The sequence below is a fragment of the Chionomys nivalis genome, chromosome 12 (assembly GCF_950005125.1).
Source record: "Chionomys nivalis chromosome 12, mChiNiv1.1, whole genome shotgun sequence".
Lineage (NCBI taxonomy): Eukaryota > Metazoa > Chordata > Mammalia > Rodentia > Cricetidae > Chionomys > Chionomys nivalis.
The window spans coordinates 73,070,730-73,091,400 of record NC_080097.1 but is presented as its reverse complement, the minus strand read 5'-3'; the positions used below and the strand labels follow the sequence as shown (position 1 = coordinate 73,091,400).

At 36.4% G+C, this 20,671-nt stretch overlaps 1 protein-coding gene across 1 annotated transcript; it reads left to right on the top strand.

Annotated features, from left to right (window-relative positions):
* The first annotated feature begins 2,198 nt into the window (after nucleotides 1-2,198).
* On the top strand, nucleotides 2,199-3,185 carry LOC130885017 (olfactory receptor 4K15). Its single transcript, XM_057786390.1, has one exon. The coding sequence runs from the start codon at nucleotides 2,211-2,213 to the stop codon at nucleotides 3,183-3,185; it is 975 nt and encodes a 324-aa protein (XP_057642373.1). The 5' UTR covers nucleotides 2,199-2,210.
* The last annotated feature ends 17,486 nt before the right edge of the window (nucleotides 3,186-20,671 follow it).

Sequence of the window (20,671 nt, the reverse complement as noted above, 5' to 3'; positions counted from 1 at the left end):
TTCACGAAACAAAAAGTTTTGTGACTCTTGTAAAATGCATAGTTTTCCTCACTTCATCTATTATTTCATACATCCTCGTAATAGTATTGTAGAAAGACTTATACATTATACCAGGGAACTGAAGATCACCCTGCCCATTTAATACTGAGACCTGAATTCAGCCTTAAATATTGTAAGAACTAAAATCAGTATATGTTAGCACATCTAATTGGAAGCACATTTTAGTCTGAATTGTGCCAGGCCATGTGAAATTATTAAATAATGATTATTAGATTAAATTAAATTAGAATAAGTCTAAGACAATACACTGTAACTTAATAATGATTATGTATTCTTTGAAATCATTGACTCCTCCCCTAAAATATAAATTGACAGGCAAATTTAATAAAATTTTAGGATAATCTGATAACAATTTAACATGTAAGGATGATGAGCTGTAAGAGGTTAAAGGACCCAGGCAGTGATTTGGAGGTGTCCAGTAATACAGTTATGATTCTGGCATATCATTTCTTGCTTTAATCGATAATCAATTTATTTCAAATAAAATGCTTTAGCACTTTTTATCTAATATACAATGTGCCAGACAAAGAAGTAATTGATTAATTGAATATTTAACTTCTCTAAATTATCAAGGGATCAATAATATGGGCCTTATAGAAGCAGATACAAATGCCCAGCAGTAGACCTGGAAAGAAGCAGTGCTTTTGGGTTTATGAACTGGGGAAATTAGAAAGGGCTTTTGTGGGAAATGCAGTTCGCGTTCTTATTCTTTATGATTTTATTTCAGATGCTAAGAAACTTGGTTCTTGAATTTCCCAAAGTTTCCCAAGAGTTCCAGAAGGCACAGATAGTGGATGAAATCAACTTTACAGGAGAATCAGAGGAGTTATTGGAGGCAGGTTCGTGCTTAGATTCACTTGCATGGTTGGTTGTATGCTCTATTTTAAATTCTCTACTCACAAATATCTCTGTCATAGCGCCCTATAAAGTTCCTGATTCTTTCACACTTACTCTCCCTCTTGGGTATATATCAAAACCACAGAAAAATGTTTCTACTTGTGTTATTTTCTTTCCTACTTGTAAGGGTTTTTGTGACTGGAGTCTAAGAGTTGGAAATTCTGAAAAATAAAACAAAGCTGTTTTTTTTTTAAAAAAAATGAAAGGTTCAGATAAAGGGATGCCTTATCAAAAATCAGCTGTTATATATTTTTCTGTAGTATACTCTGCTTTAAAGTTCTACTTCTTAAACATTTCTGAATATCTTGGTGTGCTTGCTTTGATGGTACAAGTGATAAAACACAAATTAATACTTTGTTGGGTTCTGACAAGTTGGAGGCATGAAATACAGAAGTTATTCTCTGGGTTTGTTTTTGGAAGTGAATTAAGATTTCAAGGTATTGGGAGCCCACCAAGGCCAGCTGGTCTGGGACTGAATAAGCATGGGTTGAAACTGGACTCTCTGAGCGTGGCGGACAATGAAGGCTGATGAGAAGCCAAGGACAATGGCACTAGGTTTCGATCCTAATACATGAACTGGCTTTGTGGGAGCTTAGCCTGTTTAGACGCTCACCTTCCTGGACATAGATAGAAGACCTTCGTCTTCCCGCAGGGCAGAGAATTTGGACTGCTCTTCAGTATCGAGAGGGAGGGGGAATGGTGTGGGGGGTGTAGAAGAGGAGTGGGGATAGGGGGAGGGGAGTGGGGGGAGGGGACAATATTTGGGAGGAGGGGAGGGAAATGGGAAATGGGGAGCAGGTGGAAATATTAATTAAAAAAGAATAAAAAAAGAAAATGAATAACGAGAGAGTTTGATAATATTATGAAGATTTAAAAATCACTGCATGGCTAGAATCTACTTATGAGTGAGTACATACCATATTCATCTTTTTGAATCTGGGTTACCTCACTCAGGATAGTGTTTCCTATTTCCATCTATTTGCATGCAAAATTCAAGATGTCATTGTTTTTTACTGCTGAGTAGAACTCTAAAGTGTAAAAAAAAAAAAAGATTTCAAGGTTCTCTAATTAGAACTATGCAATATTTTATGTCAGTAGTCATGCAATTTTGAATAACTCCATGGATAAAAACATAAAAAGTACAATCTTTGAAATATGAGCTATAATTGAAAAAGAATGACAAACTTATTTAATTGATTGATTTCTCTTCTGTTTCTACTCAGACAACTGAAGACAAATCTCTTCCAAAGTCAATGAATGAGACAAATTACTCTCGGGTGACAGAGTTTGTGCTGTTGGGCTTGTCAAGTTCAAAGGAGCTCCAGCCTTTCCTCTTTCTCATATTTTCACTGCTCTACTTAGCAATTCTGCTGGGAAACTTCCTCATTATCCTCACAGTTTCTTCAGATTCCCGACTTCATACCCCAATGTACTTTCTGCTTGCAAACTTATCTTTTATAGATATATGTGTGGCCTCATTTGCTACACCCAAAATGCTTGCTGACTTTCTGGCTGAACGGAAAACTATCTCGTTTGAAGCCTGTTTGGCTCAGATTTTTTTTGTTCATCTGTTTACTGGTGGTGAGATGGTACTTCTTGTATCCATGGCCTATGATCGCTATGTTGCAATATGTAAGCCTCTCCACTACACGACAGTCATGAGTCGCCGAGTGTGTATTATTCTGGTCATCATCTCCTGGTGTGTGGGTTTCATCCACACAACTAGCCAGTTGGCATTCACTGTTAACTTGCCATTTTGTGGTCCTAACCAGGTGGACAGTTTTTTCTGTGATCTTCCTCTGGTGACCAAGCTAGCTTGCATAGACACTTACATTGTCAGCTTACTAATAGTTGCAGATAGTGGCTTTCTCTCCATGAGCTCATTTCTCCTCTTGGTCGTCTCCTACACTGTGATTCTCATTACAGTTAGGAATCGCTCCTCTGCTAGTATGGCCAAGGCCCGCTCCACCCTAACTGCTCACATCACCGTTGTCATACTCTTCTTTGGACCATGCATCTTCATCTATGTGTGGCCCTTTAGCAGCTATTCAGTTGACAAAGTCCTTGCCGTGTTCTACACCATCTTTACACCCATATTAAACCCAGTTATCTACACTTTGAGAAACAAAGAAGTTAAAGCAGCTATGTCAAAGCTGAGGAGTCGCTATCTGAAACCTGGACAGGTTTCTTCCCTGATTAGAAATGTTCTTTTTCTAGAAACAAAGTAAAATTACAGGACTGGCAGCATTTTTGTTTTTTCTCTGGACATTTCCAAAGTGGAATTGATGGTATTTGTAAAGATAGTCATTATCGTGTGAAGCTATTTCAAGGCTTACTGTATGATTGATAGGGAGAACACATTGCATGAAATTTTTTTAGAGACAGGGTTTCTGTGTAACTTTGGAGCTTTGGATCCAGTCCTGGAACTAGATCTTGTAGACCAGGCTGGTCTCAATCTCATGGAGATCCCCCTGTCTCTGCCTCCCGAGTGCTGGGATTAAATGAGTGTACCACTACCGCCTGGCTCATTTCATGAAAGTTAATATTCTTTCAATTACTTTTGTTCTTTACTATTGTTTTATCTTCTTGCTTTAAAAATTATAATGGTTTTAAAGTAAAAGACTGACTTTTATGTGAATGACATTTATTGAACTGTAAATATACTTTTCTGTGTTTGGTTTCTAACTGTCAACTAAATTTATTGTTTGCAAAGAAAGAAATGCACCTTATAAAATAAGTTTTTCAAACAAAATAAAAGTGATCAATACTTGCTGCTTTTTCTAGTTCTGTGTTCGTTTTGTTTCTGTCATAATACAGCATTCTGTGAATACCAAGTACTGACTCGAATTTAATGTGTATTTTGTTTTCAATGTGTCCCAGCACAGAGTTACTATTCAGTACCAGGTCCTATAACACTTGGGTTTTATGTACAAAGTAATCTAATTATGTAGAAACGAATTACAACAGGTAAGGACATGAACAGATTCTTTGGACAAGCCAAAGAGATGAAGAGCAACATCAATTCCTGGATCAGAATCTTGCAATTTGTAAGCAAAGCCTTAATATTGCTTGAAAAATAAATCCTCAGATGTTACTGAAGCTTTATAAGAGCCAATAGTTCTTTCTATGGGTTATCTAATGGCCATGTTACTAAAACTGCCCATTATTTATCAATTTACTGTTTCCAGAAATAAATCCAAGAACTCATCATATGTTTTGCTTCTACATCTTGTTTGGCTGAGGCAGGTCCAAAGGCACCATAAAGCTGTATGAACAATTATTTCTGAAATAAGATATTATAAATTTGTCACATAAACACCTCTGCCTCCATTAAGATTAAAGAGCTCATGGAAGAAATGCTACGCCCAATTGAGAGAAAAATAATTTTCATCCTTTGAAAGGGCTTTTGTACCTCTTTGTGTATGATAAGAAATAGGCTGTTACTATTTTGAAGCTTCATTCAATGAGACCAGAAATGCAAGGACAGAAGAACTTTCTATTATTATATGCACCAATGAATATTTTGCTTAATATTCATTTTTGTATATGGAATTAGAATTAGCTAAAAGTTATTAAAATTATAGAAAACAGGAAATGTTATGTCTCAATAACAATATCAAATGTCATAGAATAATTTCCATAAATCAGATGAGTGATCCATAATGAAGACAGACATAAATATCAGCAGTGTTTTGTATCTTCATTATAGTGTAAGTTTTCTTTTACAGAATGGGCAAACAAAACAAGAAAAAGTAGAATTAAGCGTCAACTGATAGTATTGTTTGTTCCTCAAGTGGACACACCACTTAAGAAATATAACAGAAACTATGGTTTGGACTGTGAATATGTTTGAGTGTGTGGAGTTCACCTAAGTTAATCTGTTCCTGTTACTTCTGATGCCATTTACTTGGTCTATAATCAGAAGATACTGGAATCTGAAAACTTGTCATTTATTGGTGGTTAATCATTTCTGTCAAATTGATTCTTCCACATATGATAATAGCTGCTCTTGGATTTTATTTCTGCTCTTGGATTTATTTTATTTATTTCATTTATTCAAAAATGTTCCCTTACTGCTTACACATGTAATACTTAGATTGCCATTTGACTTAGTGAGTTTTACTTACAAAAATTGCATTCCACAATGATTGCCTTTGTCATGACACACATGAAAAGTGTGATACCATACTGTGATTTTACAGTGATAATATAAAAACTGTGAAATTAATTTTTTTCATATTGACTTTGCCATTAAATAGCCATATGCCTTAATAAAACCCCAAAGAAGTCAACATGGCAATTATACTCTTTTACAAATGAGAAACCCAAGAAGCAATAGATGCATTGAACTAAAATTTAGCATATGATAATGTTGTCAATAACTAAAATGCACAGCTCCAAAAAAATAAAAGAAAAATTAACTTGTTTTCTCCAACTATCATTCTTTGAGACCCACATGTGAATATTCTTTTTTATTGTTTTTGTTGAACCATATATTTTTATCCACTCCCCTCCTTTCTTCTCTCTTCCTCTTCTACCTCTCCTATAGTCCCCATACTCCCAATTTAATCAGGAGATCTTGTCTTTTTCTACTTCCCATGTAGATTGGATCCATGTATGTCTCTCTTTTTTGTTTAGGTTCTCTGGGATTGTAAATTGTAGGCTGTTTTTTCTTTGCTTTATGTCTAAAAGCCACTTATGTGTAAGTAGATATGACATTTGTCTTTCTGGATTTGGGTTACCTCACCTAACATAATGTTTTCTAAATCAATTCATTTGCCCACAAATTTCAAGATGTCATTATTTTTTTCTACTGTACAGTAGTGTTCCATTGTGTAAATGTACCACATCTTCCTTATCCATTCTTCAGTCAAAGGGCATGTAGGTTGTTTCCAGGTTCTGGCCATGACAAACAATGCTGCTATAAACATAGTTGCGCATATGTCCTTGTATGATTGAGCATCCTTTTGGTATATACTCAAAAGTAGTATTGCTGGATCTTGAGGAAGGTTGTTTCCTAATTTTCTGAAAATCCACCATACTGATATCCAAAGGGGCTGTACCAGTTTGCATTCACACCAGCAATGCAGGAGTGTTCCCTTTATCCCACAACCTCTCCAGCATAAGGTGTCATCAGTGTTTTTGATCTTGGCCATTCTTACAGCTGTAAGATGAAATCTCAGACTTGTTTTGATTTGCATTTTCTGATGACTAAGGGTGTTGATCATTTCCATAATTGTCTTTCAGCCATTTAATATTTTTTGGTTGACAGTTCTCTGTTTAGGTTTGTGCCCCATTTTTTATTGGATTATTTGTTCTTTTGATGACAAATTTCTTGAGTTCTTTGTATATTTTAGAGATCAGTCCTCTGTATGATATGGGGTTGGTGAAGATCTTATCCCATTCTGTAGGCCGGCTTTTGTCTTGTTGACCATGTCCTTTGCTTTACAGAAGCTTTTCATTTTCAGGAGGCACCATTTTTTAATTGTTTCTCTCAGTGTCTGTGCTACTGGGGTTATATTTAGGAAGTGATCTCCTGTGCCAAAGAGTTCAAGTGTACTTTCCACTTTCTCTTCTATGAGGTTCAGTGTGGTTGGATTTATGCTGAGGTCTTTGTTCCATTTGGGCTTGAATTTTATGCATGGTGATAGATATAGATCTACTTTTTATTTCTCTACATGTTGTTATCAAGTTATGCCATCACCATTTGTTAAATATGTTTCTTTTTTCCATTTATATTTTTTGCTTCTTTGTCAAAAATCAGGTGTTCGTAGGTGTGTGGATGATATCTGGGTCTTTGATTTGGTTCCATTGGTTCTTTTGTCAGTTTTTATGCTAATACCAGACTGTTTTCAATACTGTAGCTCTTTAGTAAAGTTTGAAGTCAGGGATTGTGATAGCTCCAGAAGTTCCTTTATTGTATAAGATTACTTTGGATATTCTGAGTTTTTTTGCTTTTCCATATGAAGTTGAGTATTGTTCTTTCAAGGTCTGTGATGAATTTTATTGGGATTTTTATGGGTATTGCATTGAATCTGTAGATTTCTTTTGGTAAAGTTGCAATTTTTACTTTGTTAGTTAATTCCACCTACCCAAGAGCATGGAAGATCTTTCTATTTTCTGGTGTCTTCTTCAATTTCTATCTTCAAAGATTTGAAGTTTTTGTCATACAGGTCTACCACTTGTTTGGTTAGAGTTACTATGGGATATTTTATGTTATATGTGACTGTTGTGAAGGATGATGCTTCTCTGATTTCAGTCTCAGCCTATTTATCATATGTGTAAAGGAGGGCTACTGTTTTTTTTTTTGTTGTTGTTGTTAATCTTATATTCTGATACATTACTGAAAGTGTTTATGAGTTGTAGAAATTTCTTGGAAGAATTTTTGGGCTCACTTATGCAAACTATCATATCATCAGCAAATAGTGAGAGTTTGACTTCTTCTTTTCCAATTTGTATCCCTTTGATCTCCTTTTGTTGTCTTATTGCTTTAGCTATAATCTTTAGTACTATATTGAACAGATATGGAGAGAGTGGGCAACCTTGTCCTGTTTCTGTTTTCAGTGGGATCACTTTGAGTATCTCTTCATTTAGTTTGATGTTTGCTGTTGGCTTGTTGCATATTGCCTTCAATGTTTTTACATATGTTCCTTTTATCACTGCTCTCTCCAATACGTTTATCATAAGGGAATGTTGTATTTTGTCAAAGGTATTTTCAGTATTTAATGAGAAGATGTGGGTTTTATTTTTCAGTTTATTTATATGGTGGATTACATTGACAGATATTTGTATGTTGAACCATTACTGAAAATCTGGGATGAAGCCAACTTTATCATGGTGGATGACTTTTCTGATGTGTTCTTGGATTTGGTTTGCAAGTATTTTATTGAGTACTTTTTTTCTCTCTCTCTTTTTTTTTTCTTTTCTTTTTGGATTATCGAGACAGGGTTTCTCCATAGCTTTTGGTTCCTGTCCTGGAACTAGTTCTTGTAGACCAGGTTGGCCTCGAACTCACAGAGATCCGCCTGCCTCTCCCTCCCGAGTGCTGGGATTAAAGGCGTGCACCACCACCGCAGGGCTTTATTGAGTATTTTTGCATCAATGTTCACGAGTGATATTGGTCTATAATTTTCTTTCTTGATAATGTTTTTGTGTGGTTTGGGTATCAGAGTCATTGTAACCTTATAAAAAGAATTTGGCAATCTTCCTTCTGTTTCTATTGTTTGGAGCAATTTGAGGAGTATTGGTATTAGTTCTTCTTTGAAAATCATGTAGAATTCTGTGATTAAACCATCTGGTTTGGGACTTTTGTTGCTTGGGTAACTTTTGATAACTGTTTCTATTTCTTTAGTAGTTATAGATCTATTTAATCTGCTTATCTGGTTTTGATTTAATTTTGGTAAGAGATATTTATCCAGAAAATTTTCCATTTCCTTTAAGTTTTCCAATTTTGAGTAGAACAGGTTTTCATAATATGACCTAGTGATTCTCTGGATTTCTTCCATGTCTGTTGTTATGCTTCTATTTCATTTCTGATTTTGTTCATTTGAATATTCTTTCTGCCTTTTGGTTAGTTTGGATAAAAGTTTGTCTATTTGTTTTTGTTTTCTTGAAGAACCCACTCTTTGTCTCATTAATTCTTGTATTGTTTTCTTTGTTTTTATTTTGTTGATTTCAACTCTCGATTTGGTTATTTTCTGCTGTCTGGTCCTCATGGATAAGTTTGCTTCTTTTTGTTCTAGAAATCTGAGGTGTTCTGTTAACTCACTAGAATTTTTCCAGCTTCTTTATGTAGGCATTTAGTGCTATGAACTTTCTTCTTAACACTGCTTTCATTGTGTCCCATTAATTTGGGTATGTTGTATGGTCATTTTCATTGTATTTTAGAAACTCTTTAATTTTTTCCTTTATCTATTTTGTTACACATTGGTGATTCAGGTAGGCATTGTTTAATTTCCATGTGTTTGTGAGCTCTCTGGAATTAGTGTTGCTGTTGAATTCTAATTTAAATCATGGTGATCTGATAAGATACATGAGGTTGTTTCAATATTTTGTATCTGTTGAGGTTTGCTTTGTTACCTAGTATGTGGTCAATTTTTGAGAAGGTTCAATGTAGCGCTGAGAAGAAGGTATATTCTTTTACATTTAGATTGAGTGTTCTATAGGTGTCTGTTAAGTCCATTTGATTCATAAAATCTGTTAGTTTTCTTATTTGTCTGTTAATTTTCTGTCTGACTGATCGGTCCAGAGGTGAGAGTGGAGTCCTGAAGTCTCCCAATATTATTGTGTAGGGATTAATGTGTGATTTAAGCTTTATAAGTGTTTCTTTTACTTAGGAAAGTGCCCTTGTGTTTGAGGCATAGATGTTCATTATTGAGATTTCCTCTTGGTGGATTTTTCCTGTGATTGAATGATTAATACATATAATTATGTTGAAAGAATCAAATCTCAATTAGATGAGAAAAATAAGACTAAAATTAGCATACTCACTAGAGTCACTTTCAGAGCTTCCATGCTATGTAAAACAGTTTATTATCAGTTTTAATGTCTTAGCCTGATGGTGCCTCAGTGACAAAGGTTTTAGTTACCCAAGCATGCCTTCAACCAGGACTTCGTGTAAGACTTGGCATGATGTAGACAACTTAGCATGGGTGTAGAGGGGAGGGACTAGATTTAAATTTTGGCCTTGGTTGTTTATACTGTTATATTAATAACTTACTCCTTCAACTTTCTTGCAATTTCTACTTACATATCTTATAACCTTGAAGACTCAATAGCAAAGTAGTCTGATCATAAGACATAAGAGATCTTAAAATTGCAAAAGAAAGCAAATGCCAGTAGTGTGCAACAGAGCAATCTGCTTTTGACACTTTTTCAGCACTGTGGATATTGCTGTGCAATAAACAGAACCCTCCAGCATGCATTTCTCTACTTGATTGTGTAGTCCAAACTCTACAGACAAAGAATTTTACTTTGATACACGGGTACAGCCAAATTTGGAAAGGTTTTGAGAACTTCTCCCCATAACTCTCACTGTATCTACTCTGCCCTCTCACACTCCCTCCCAACTTTGTGTCCTCTTATTTTTTCATAATTCTCTATATCCAATTTGTGGTGCTCATAATAATGATGGCTATGGAGACATCATCTTGATAATGTTAAGTTCACCAGAGGATATACTCTTGAATGAAACTGACTCTCTTCTTGAAAAGCCATCATTGTGAAATACTCTTCAGTTAGAAGGGAATTTATGGGCCCTACCACATTCATACACCAATTTTGATAAACTTGATCTTCTTCAGGTCTTGCAATGGCAACCACAGCTTCTATAAGTTCATGACTTCAATGATCCTGTCGTGTCTAGAAGATGTGAGGTCTTATTTTGACTTTTTAAATTTATTTCTTGAAATTTAAATATGAATACTGTGTTTACATTATTTCCTCCTCACACTCCTCCACCTAACATCTCCCATGTCTCTTTCACTACTTCTCAAATTCTAGTCTCTTATTCTTTAATTAAAAATTTTGAATAATATGTATATAAATTTATAGCTGTAACTCCCTTAGATCATTTAGTGCTGCTCATTTGTGTTTTGAGTTGACCTATTGGAATGGTTGGTGTACCGGGAGCCTCGCCCCTGGAAAGGACTAACTATTCTTTCAGCATCCACTTATTGACTATAGTTCTTCTAGGGGTGAAGTCTTGTTGGAACTTTCCCATCCATGTTGGCATAACTATTGGAGTTGTCAGTTTTAGGTTGAGCTTTTCTGATTGCAACTTCCATGTCCTATAAAGAGACACATCTCACAGCACATATCCCATCCCAGACCTATCACTTTTTACAGTCCTTCTACTTCCTCTTCCATAATCATTTCTGAGGTTTAGGTGTTGGGGTTGTGTTGTAGATTTATTGTATAAACCTGACTAACCCATGGTCAGTCATCTATATTTTGATCTCTTGCAGTTTTCTGAAATATTTTATTGAAGAAATAAAATTCATTGATGAGGGGTGAGAGCTACATTAATTTGTAAATATAAGGATAAGTATAAAGAATACAGTTAGGCATTATATTGGTTTAGTGAAGTGGTAATACTAAGTTTTTTCTAGGGTCCATAGTCCTATTAACCACAGGCAGTAGTCTAAGTTCACAGTGCTAAGAATGATTTTACTATAAGACATACCTTAAATCCAGTTAGATCACTATTAGTTACTCCCAGTATGTAAATACCACTATTTCACATTTGTAGCTATATATAGATATAGATATAAATATAGATATATAGATAGAGAGAGAGGAACCTGTTTTGAGTATTTATTTTTGACTTTATCCTGTATTCACAGGCCATTCACTATTCTGTATCTGTTTATTTGCATTTGTATGAAGTTATACATGAATTGATACTGATACCTCTGACTCTAATCCAGTAGTACTAAGTTTCTTCTATATTTTCATTCATAATCATATTTTTCCTTTCATACAATTGAAATTTGACTTTCAGTTTCAGTCATATTTTCTAATCCCATAAATCATGAACATTTATTTTATATGTTTGTCCCATAACTATTACATGAAAGAGTTTTGACTCTGGAGTGTTAATATGTAGTAATTATAGTTAAATTAATTGCTTATATTTTCACTTGAAAATTTTTAAAAGGAAAGGGGGAGAAATTATTTTAGGAGCCAGAGGAGTCAAGAACAACACAAGAGCTTTTGTCTGCAAGGTCTTTGGCCCAGGAACATTTCCTGCTCCTGCATTAAGGATATCCACCCAGAGGGGTGAGTGTCTGCCGATAAGGCAGGTCAGAAGGTTCCAGCAAGGGAGTGCAGGGCACCTTCAGCTTCTGCTGCAGGGTCTTCTGTGTTCCACTTGACCCTGCCCTGCATCCACGTTCACCCTTTTGTATGCAGTGTCCTTGGACTGCCAGGAGACCCTATGTCTGTGCTGAGGAGTTCCATACAGACAGGAACAATTCCTGCTCCTGCACTGAGAAGATCCACCCAGAGAGTCAGTCACAGCAAAGACTGGACCAAGACACCAAGACTCTCCTGGCTCCATTTGAAGCCAGAGATGGGCAGGTGCCAATGCAAGAATTCCTCCAACAACCTGAAAGGCAACATGCCATCACCAAAATCTAGGGATCATGAAACAAGAAGAATTGAACACCCTACTCCAGAATAAATAGAAGAAATTGACTTTAAATGGAACATTATGAAAATAACAGAGGAACTTAAACAGGAGGTGAAAAACTGCCATAAATAAATGGAGATGACAAACAAAAAGGTAGAGAAAATGAATAAATCTCTCAAAGATACCCAAGAAAAACAAGAAAAAGCAATCAAACAGGTAAGGGAAACAGTTCAAGACTTGAAAAATAAAATGGAGGTAAAGAAGAAAACACAAACTGAGGGAAGGCTAGATATAGAAAATCTGGGTAAACGAACAGGAACTACAGAGACAAGTATTACCAACAGAATACAAGAGATAGTAGAAAGAATCTCAGACACTTAAGATAATATAGAGGAAATAAACTCACCAATTAAAGAACAAAACAAATCAAACAAATTCTTAACATAAAACATCCAGGAAATCTGGGACACTGTGAAAAGACAAAACCTAAGAATAATAGGGGTAGAAGAAGGAGAAGAATTACAGATCAAAGACCCAGAAAATATATTCAACAAAATATATTCAACAAAATTATAGAAGAAAACTTTCCCAACCTAAAGAAGGATATTCCTATGAAGGTACAAGAAGCATACAGAACACCAAGTAGACTGGATCAAAAAGAAGCAACCCCTCACCATATAATAATCACAATAAAAAACATACAGAATAAAGAACAAATATTAAGGGCTGCAAAGGAAAAAGGTCAAGTAACATATAAAGGTAAACCTATCAGAATTACACCTGACTTCTCAATGGAAACCATGAAAGCCAGAAGGTCTTGGATAGATGTGCTGCAGACACTAAGAGATCATGGATGCAGGCCCAGACTACTATACCCAGCAAATATTGCATTCTCCATCAATGGAGAAAACAAGATATTCAAGGACAAAAACAGATTTAAAAAATACATTGCCACAAACCCAGCCTTACAGAAAATACTAGAAGGAAAATCACAGACCAAGGAAGCAAACAATACCCATAATAACACAAGCATCTAACAACCCTCTACCAGCACAACTCAAAGAAGGGAAACACACAAACACTACCACCAGGAAAAATAACTGAAGTTAACAACCACTGATCATTAATATCACTTATTATCAATGGACTCAATTCACCTATAAAAAGGCACAGGTTAAGAGAATGGATACAAAATCAGGATCCAACATTCTGCTATTTACAAGAAACACACTCAACCTCAAAGACAGACAACACCTGAGAGTAAAGGGTTGGGAAAAGGTTTTCCAATCAAATGGTCCAAAGAAACAAGTGGGTGTGGCTATATTAATATCTAACAAAATTGATTTCAAACTAAAATCAATCAGAAGAGATGGAGATGGACACTTTATACTCAAAACAGGAACAATTCATCAGGATGAAGTCTCTATCCTGAATATCTATGCCCCTAATTGTAGTGATGAGGTGAGCTGGCCTGCTTTTTGTCCCACCTGGCTCCCACATGGCTAGCTTTACACCCGAAATAACAACACACAAATTGTATTCATTTAAACACAACCTGGCCCATTAGCTCTAGCCTCTTGCTGGCTAACTCTCACATCTTGATTAACCCATTTCTATTAATGTGTGTAGCACCACAAGGTGGTGGCTTATGGGGAAGATTCTAACCTACATCCATCTTGGGCCCAAACTTCATGGCGACTGCCTCACTGCCTTCTACCCAGCATCCTGTTCTGTTTACTCTGCCTACCTAATTTTCTGTCCTATCAAAGGGCCAAGGAAGTTTATTAAACAAAGAAAGTAACACATAAACAGAAGACCAACCTACATCATTCCCTTTTTTCTGTTTTAACAAAAAAAGAAAGGCTTTCACTTTAACATAGTAAAATTACATACAACAAACAGTTATCAATCAAGAATTACAGTTACAATATTTATATCTACTTTATCTTTTATCATAACAAAATAAAATCATAACTAACCGTTCTTCAACTCCAGCAAAGACTCCAGAAGGATATAATATTACCTAAGCAAACAAGAAGTAAGCAACTTCCAAAACTCTAGAAATGACAGAGACATCTCGCTGCCTGGACAGTCACCCAAAGTTCTTTTGTACCCTTGGGGCATCCATCTTTGGCCTTCAGGCCCATAGTATCCAGAGACATTTCCATGAAGCAGGAAATTTCAAAGACAGTTCAGTCACTATCTGCTGTGTTCTGCAAAATGTCTCACAGACTTTCATGAATCAGGAACCTCGAAAGATCATCTCACCTTTAGGTAAGTACAGCAGTCTGCTCCCTGTGGGTTCTTCATGTCCAGTTTATGCAGTCCAGGCAAGAGCAGTTTCTTGCCCAAATGGCTAACCAACTCCATAAGTAGCCTGTTCAATGCCCATCATCCTCTTGAAGTAGATTGGTGCTGCTAGGAGCAGACGTGTCTCATTGTTGTGAAAAGCCCTAAGTTATTAAAACATTTTAAATGCCATATTCTGTAGCTTTTGAAAGATATGAAGAATGCCTATATAACTGAAATATATAACTGATATATAAATATATATAATCTAACTAACATGACTACAAGCTTGACTATTATTGACAATTATCCATTAACAACCTATATTTCCTAATTATACATTACATTTTTAAAATGAACTATACAATCAAAATATCTTATTCAATATCAGAAATACATATACATATAACAAAATTGACCTTAAAATCCATACCAATGCAAATTATTCATATCTATATCATATCCCCCTTTAAATATAAAAGAACATTTATAGACAATATTTGGGAATATGGGCATAGTTATTTCTCTCCAAACTCCTTCGTGCTGAATGGGGGCACTGTTAATCAGATCTTTCATGGTGTAACCTGTGTGCTAGGTTCATGTCAGTCGGCAGTTGAATGAAGTAATTTTTTTGAGGGTATTCACAGCAACCTTTCAGGAGGGCATGGTCTATCATACCATATTGGGATACAAGCAATCCACAAGGTCTCATCCTCTGTGAAAACAAAAGAAGAACTTTTCCAAAGCATCATAACCTTAAATCCAAATTTGAAGTCAAGGTATTTTCAAAATATCTATCTTGGATTAGTTCAGCAGCATTTATAAACAAATATCTTTAAGCAGCTGTTATTCCTTCCTCCGCATTCAAACAATTCAAAGAGAGCATAATAACATACAGTATCAAGATTCTCTGTGTATTTTCCATCTTTATGTGGCTTTATTTTACCTCTATTTCATTTATTTTTACTTTTTGATACAGGTTCTTTGTATATCTTTGTCCTGGAATAACTCTGTAGATCAGGCTGTCCTTGAACTCACAGAGATCCACTTGCATCTGCCTCCCAAGTGCTGGTATTAAAGGTGTGTGCTACAACCCCTTGAACTCACAAAGATCCATCTGTCTCTGCCTCCCAGGCATTGGGATTAAAGGTGTGTACCACCACACCCAACTACTCTCTTTCGTTTTTATTTTTAAGAACTTTAATCTTTAACCTGCATATATTTTTAACATATTGTAAACCATTTAGATGGTTTCTTCAACTTTGAATCTTTCTTTTACTGTATATCTCTCTTTTTGTGACCACATGAGTTTTTAATTTACCAAGCAATATTGGTAGGTCTAAAGTCCTGACTTTGATGGCTGGATCCCATGCCTTAGCTTTCCAGCCTCATGGCAGAGGTACCACCGGAGCTATTTTTATTGCCACAACTCTATGGCGTTTCAAGGTCCTTGCCAGCAAGCAAGCTGCAGCATTCTGTTCACAGACCACAGTCAGTCAGCCTGCCTGAAAGAGTCAGAATTTGCCTCGGCAGGATGACCCAGACAGCCGGCATCTTAAAATGACGCAACTTTATTTCTGCTATGACTGAAGACCGAAAAGCATGCAGTTAGTTTTCATCAACACCATGTAAGTGTTTCATGGCAGGACCTCTTAAAGAGCTGCAGGGTTTTGCAGCTAAAGCTGAGTCAGGAAGCCTCTCTTAGATGGGAGTGCTTGCTTGCCTCTAGCAAGCAGAGCAGACCCAAGAAATTGCTGCTCCCAAGAAAATATGTTTTACTCCATTCTACCCCAGGTTTTCTCAGGCTTTCTGTGGATGCAGTTATCCATGTTGGGTGCCATTTGGAATGATGAGGTGAGCAGGCCTGCTTTACATCCCGCCTGGCTCCTGCATGGCTAGTTTTACACCTAAAATAACAACACACAAATTGTATTCATTTAGACACTGCCTGGCCCATTAACTCAAGCCTCTTACTTGCTAACTCTCACATCTTGATTAACCCATTTCTATTAATGTGTGTAGCACCACAAGGTAGTGGATTACTGGGAAGATTCTAACCTACGTCCATCTTGGGCCGGAGCTTCATGGCGACTGTCTCATTGCATCCTGTTCTGTTTATTCCGCCTACCTAATTTTCTGTCCTATCAAAGGGCCAAGGCAGTTTTTTATTAACCAATGAAGTAACATAGACAGAATACCCACTTATATCACCTAATATAAAAGCACCCACATAGTTTTAAGAAACACTACTAGAACTCAAAGCATATATCAAACCCCACACTCTAATAGTAGATTTCAACACCCCGCTCTCACCAATGGACAGGTCAAACAGACAGAAACTTAACAGAGAAATAATAGAACTATCAGATGTAATAAACCAAATGGACTTAACAGACATCTATAGAACATTTTACCCAAACAGAAAAGAATATACCTTATTCTCAGCATCGCATGGAACCTTCTCTAAAATTTATCACATACTTGGTAACAAAGCAAATCTCCATAGATACAAAGAAATTGTAGCAAACACCTGTACTATCAGATCACCATGGACTAAACTTAGAATACAACGACAATTCTAACCCCAGAAAGCCTACAAACTCATGGAATCTGAACAGTCAACTGAAACACCTCTGGGTCAAGAAAGAAATAAAGAAAGAAATTAAAGTCTTCCTTGAAGTTAATGAAAATAAAGAGACAACATACTCAAACCTATGGGACACTATGAAAGCAATGCTAAGAGGAAAGTTCATAGCACTAAGTGCCCACATAAAGAAAACAGAAAGCACACATTAGAGATTTAACATCACACCTGAAAGCTCTATAAAAAATAGAAGCAGATTCACCCAGGAGGAGTAGAAGACTGAAAATAATCAAACTGAGGGCTGAAATCAACAAAACAGAAACATAGAAAATAGAAAAAAAATCAATGAAACCAAAAGCTGGTTCCTGGAGAAAATCAACAATATTGACAAATCCCTATCCAAACTAATCAAATGGAGGAGAGAGAATACGCAAATTAACAAGATCAGAAATGAAAAGGGAGACATAACCACAGACACAGAGGAAATTCAGAGAATCGTTATATCTTACTACAAAAGCCTGTATGCCACAAAACTGGAAAATGCACAAGTAATGGGCATTTTCTTAGATAAGTACCATATACCAAAGGTAAAACAAGACCAGGTGAACAATCTAAATAGACCTGTTGGTTGTGAAGAATTAGAAACTGTTATCAAAAACCTCCATTCCAAAAAAAGCCCAGGACTAGATGGTTTCAATGTAGAATTCTACCAGAACTTCCAAGAAGACCTAATACCCATACGTCTTAATGTATTTCACAATATAGAAACAGAAGAGTCACTGCCAAAATTTTTTATGAAGCTACAGTTATCCTGATACCAAAACCACACAAAGACCCAACCAAGAAAGAGAATTACAGGCCAATCTCACTCATGAACATCGACGCAAAATTTTTCAATAAAGTACTGGCAAAGCGAATTCAAGAACACATTAGAAAAATTATCCATTATGATAATGTAGGCTTCATCCCAGAGATGCAGGGCTGGTTCAACATATGCAAATCTATCAATACAATCCATCATATAAATAAACTTAAAGAAAAAAAACTATATGATCATTTCATTAAACACTGAAAAAGCATTTGACAAAATTCAACACCCTTTTATGATAAAAGGTCTTATAGAGATTAGGGACACAAAGGTCATACCTAAATATAATAAAAGCTATTTACAGCAAGCTGACAACTAACATCAAATTAAACAGAGGGAAGCTCAAAGCCATCCCACTAAAATCAGGAACATGACAAGGTTGTCCACTCTCTCCATACCTCTTCAATATAGTGCTTGAAGTTCTAGCAATAGCAATAAGAAAAAATAAGGGTATCAAGGGGATTTGAATTGGAAAGGAAGAAGTCAAACTTTCGTTATTTGTAGATGATATGATAGTGTACATCAGTGACCCTAAAAACTCTTCCAAACAACTCCTACAGCTGATAAATCCCTTCAGTGATGTGGCAGGTACAAGATCAACTCAAAAAAATCAGTAGGCTCCTATACACAAAGGATAGAGAAGCAGAGAGGGAATTCAAAGGATCTTCACCCTTTATGATAGCCACAAATAGCATAAAGTATCTTGGGGTGACTCTAACCAAGGAAGTGAAAGATATATTTGACAAGAACTTTAAGGCTTTTAAGAAAATTTGAAGAGGAAACCAGAAAATGGAAAGACCTCCCTTGCTCTTGGGTGGGTAGGATCAACATAGTAAAAATGGCAATTCTACCAAAGGCAATCTATAAATTCAATGCAATCCCCATTAAAATCTCCAAAAAATTCTTCACAGAACTTGATAGAACAATAATCAACTTCATATGGAAAAACAAAAAACCAAGGATATCCAAAACAATCTTATACAATAAAAGTACTTCCGGAGCCATTACCATCCCTGACTTCAAATTTTATTACAGACATACAGTAATGAAAACTGATTGGTACTGGTATAAAAACAGAGAAATTGACTAATGGAATCAAATAGAAGACCCGGATATTAATTCACAAACCTATGAACACCTGATTTTCGACAAAGAAGCTAAAAGTATACAAAGGAAGAAAGAAAGCATCTTCAACAAATGGTGCTGGCATAACTGGATGTCAACATGCAGAAGAATGAAAATCGAACTATATCTATCTGGTACCTTGGGCAACTAAGGAGAGGGAACCTGAAATGACCCTATCCTATACTGATGAATATCTTGCATATCACCTTAGAACCTTCATCTGGCGATGGATCGAGGTAGAGACAGAGTCTCAATTTGGAGCAACGGTCTGAGCTCTTAAGGTCCAAATGAGGAGCAGAAGGAGGGAGAACATGAGCAAAAAATCAGGACCACGAGGGATGCACCCACCCACTGTGACAGTGGAACTGATTTATTGGGAGCCCACCAAGGCCAGCTGGTCTGGGACTGAATAAGCATGGGTTGATTCCGGACTCTCTGAGCATGGCGGTCAATGAAGACTGATGAGAAGCCAAGGACAATGGCACTAGGTTTCGATCCTAATACATGAACTGGCTTTGTGGGAGCTTAGCCTGTTTGGACGCTCACCTTTCTGGACGTAGATAGAAGGACCTTGGTCTTCCCGCAGGGCAGGGAATTTGGACTGCTCTTCAGTAACGAGAGGGAGGGGGAATGGAGTGGGGGGAGGAGAAGAGGAGTGGGGATAGGGGGAGGGAAGTGGGGGGAGGGCAATATTTGGGAGGAGGGGAGGGAAATGGGGAGCAGGTGGAAATTTTAATTAAAAAAGAATAAAAATAAATAAATAAGTAAAAAAAAAAAAAAACTCAAGTCCAAATGGATTAAAGATCTCAATATAAGTCTGCACACACTGAACCTGATAGAAGAGAAAGTGGGAAGTAGACTGCAACACATGGGCACAGGAGACCACTTCCTATGTATAACCCCAGTAGCACAGATAATAATGGCAACATTGAATAAATGGGACCTCCAAAAACTGAGAATCTTCTGTAAAGCAAAGGACACTATCACTAAGACAAAAAGGCAACCTACTGATTGGGAGAAGATCTTCACTAACCCCGCATCAGGCAAAGGTCGGATCTCCAAAATATATAAAGAACTCAAGAAACTAGAAATTAAAATGCTAATTAACCCAATTAAAAAATGGGGCACTGAACTGAACAGAGAATTCTCAACAGAAGAATTTCAAACAGCCAAAAGACACTTAAGGCCATGCTCAACCTCCTTAGTGATCAGGGAAATGCAAATCAAAACAACTTTGAGATACCATCTTACACCTGTCAGAATGGCTAAAATAAAAAACACCAATGATAGCCTTTGCTGAAGAGGATGTGGTGTAAGGGGAACACTCATCCATTGCTTGTGGGGATGTAAACTGTTGCAAACACTTTGGAAATCAGTGTGGCGGTTTATAAGGAAATTCAGGATCAAACTATCCCAGGATCCATCAATACCACTCCTGGGACTATACCCTTGAGATGGCCTATCATACTACAAAAGCATTTGTTCAACTATGTTCATAGCGGAATTATTTGTAATAGCCAGAACCTGGAAACAACCTAGATGCCCTTCAATGGAAGAATGGATGAAGAAAGGGTGGAATATATACACATTAGAGTACTACTCTGCGGTAAAAAACAATGACTTCTCGAATTTTGCATGCAAATGGATGGAAATAGAAAACACTATCCTGAGTGAGATAACCTAGACCCAAAAAGATGAATATGGTATATACTCACTC

What these genes read in the sequence shown, in the direction of transcription:
- LOC130885017 (XM_057786390.1), top strand. Translation starts at nt 2,211, where the DNA reads ATGAATGAGACAAATTACTCTCGGGTGACAGAGTTTGTGCTGTTGGGC.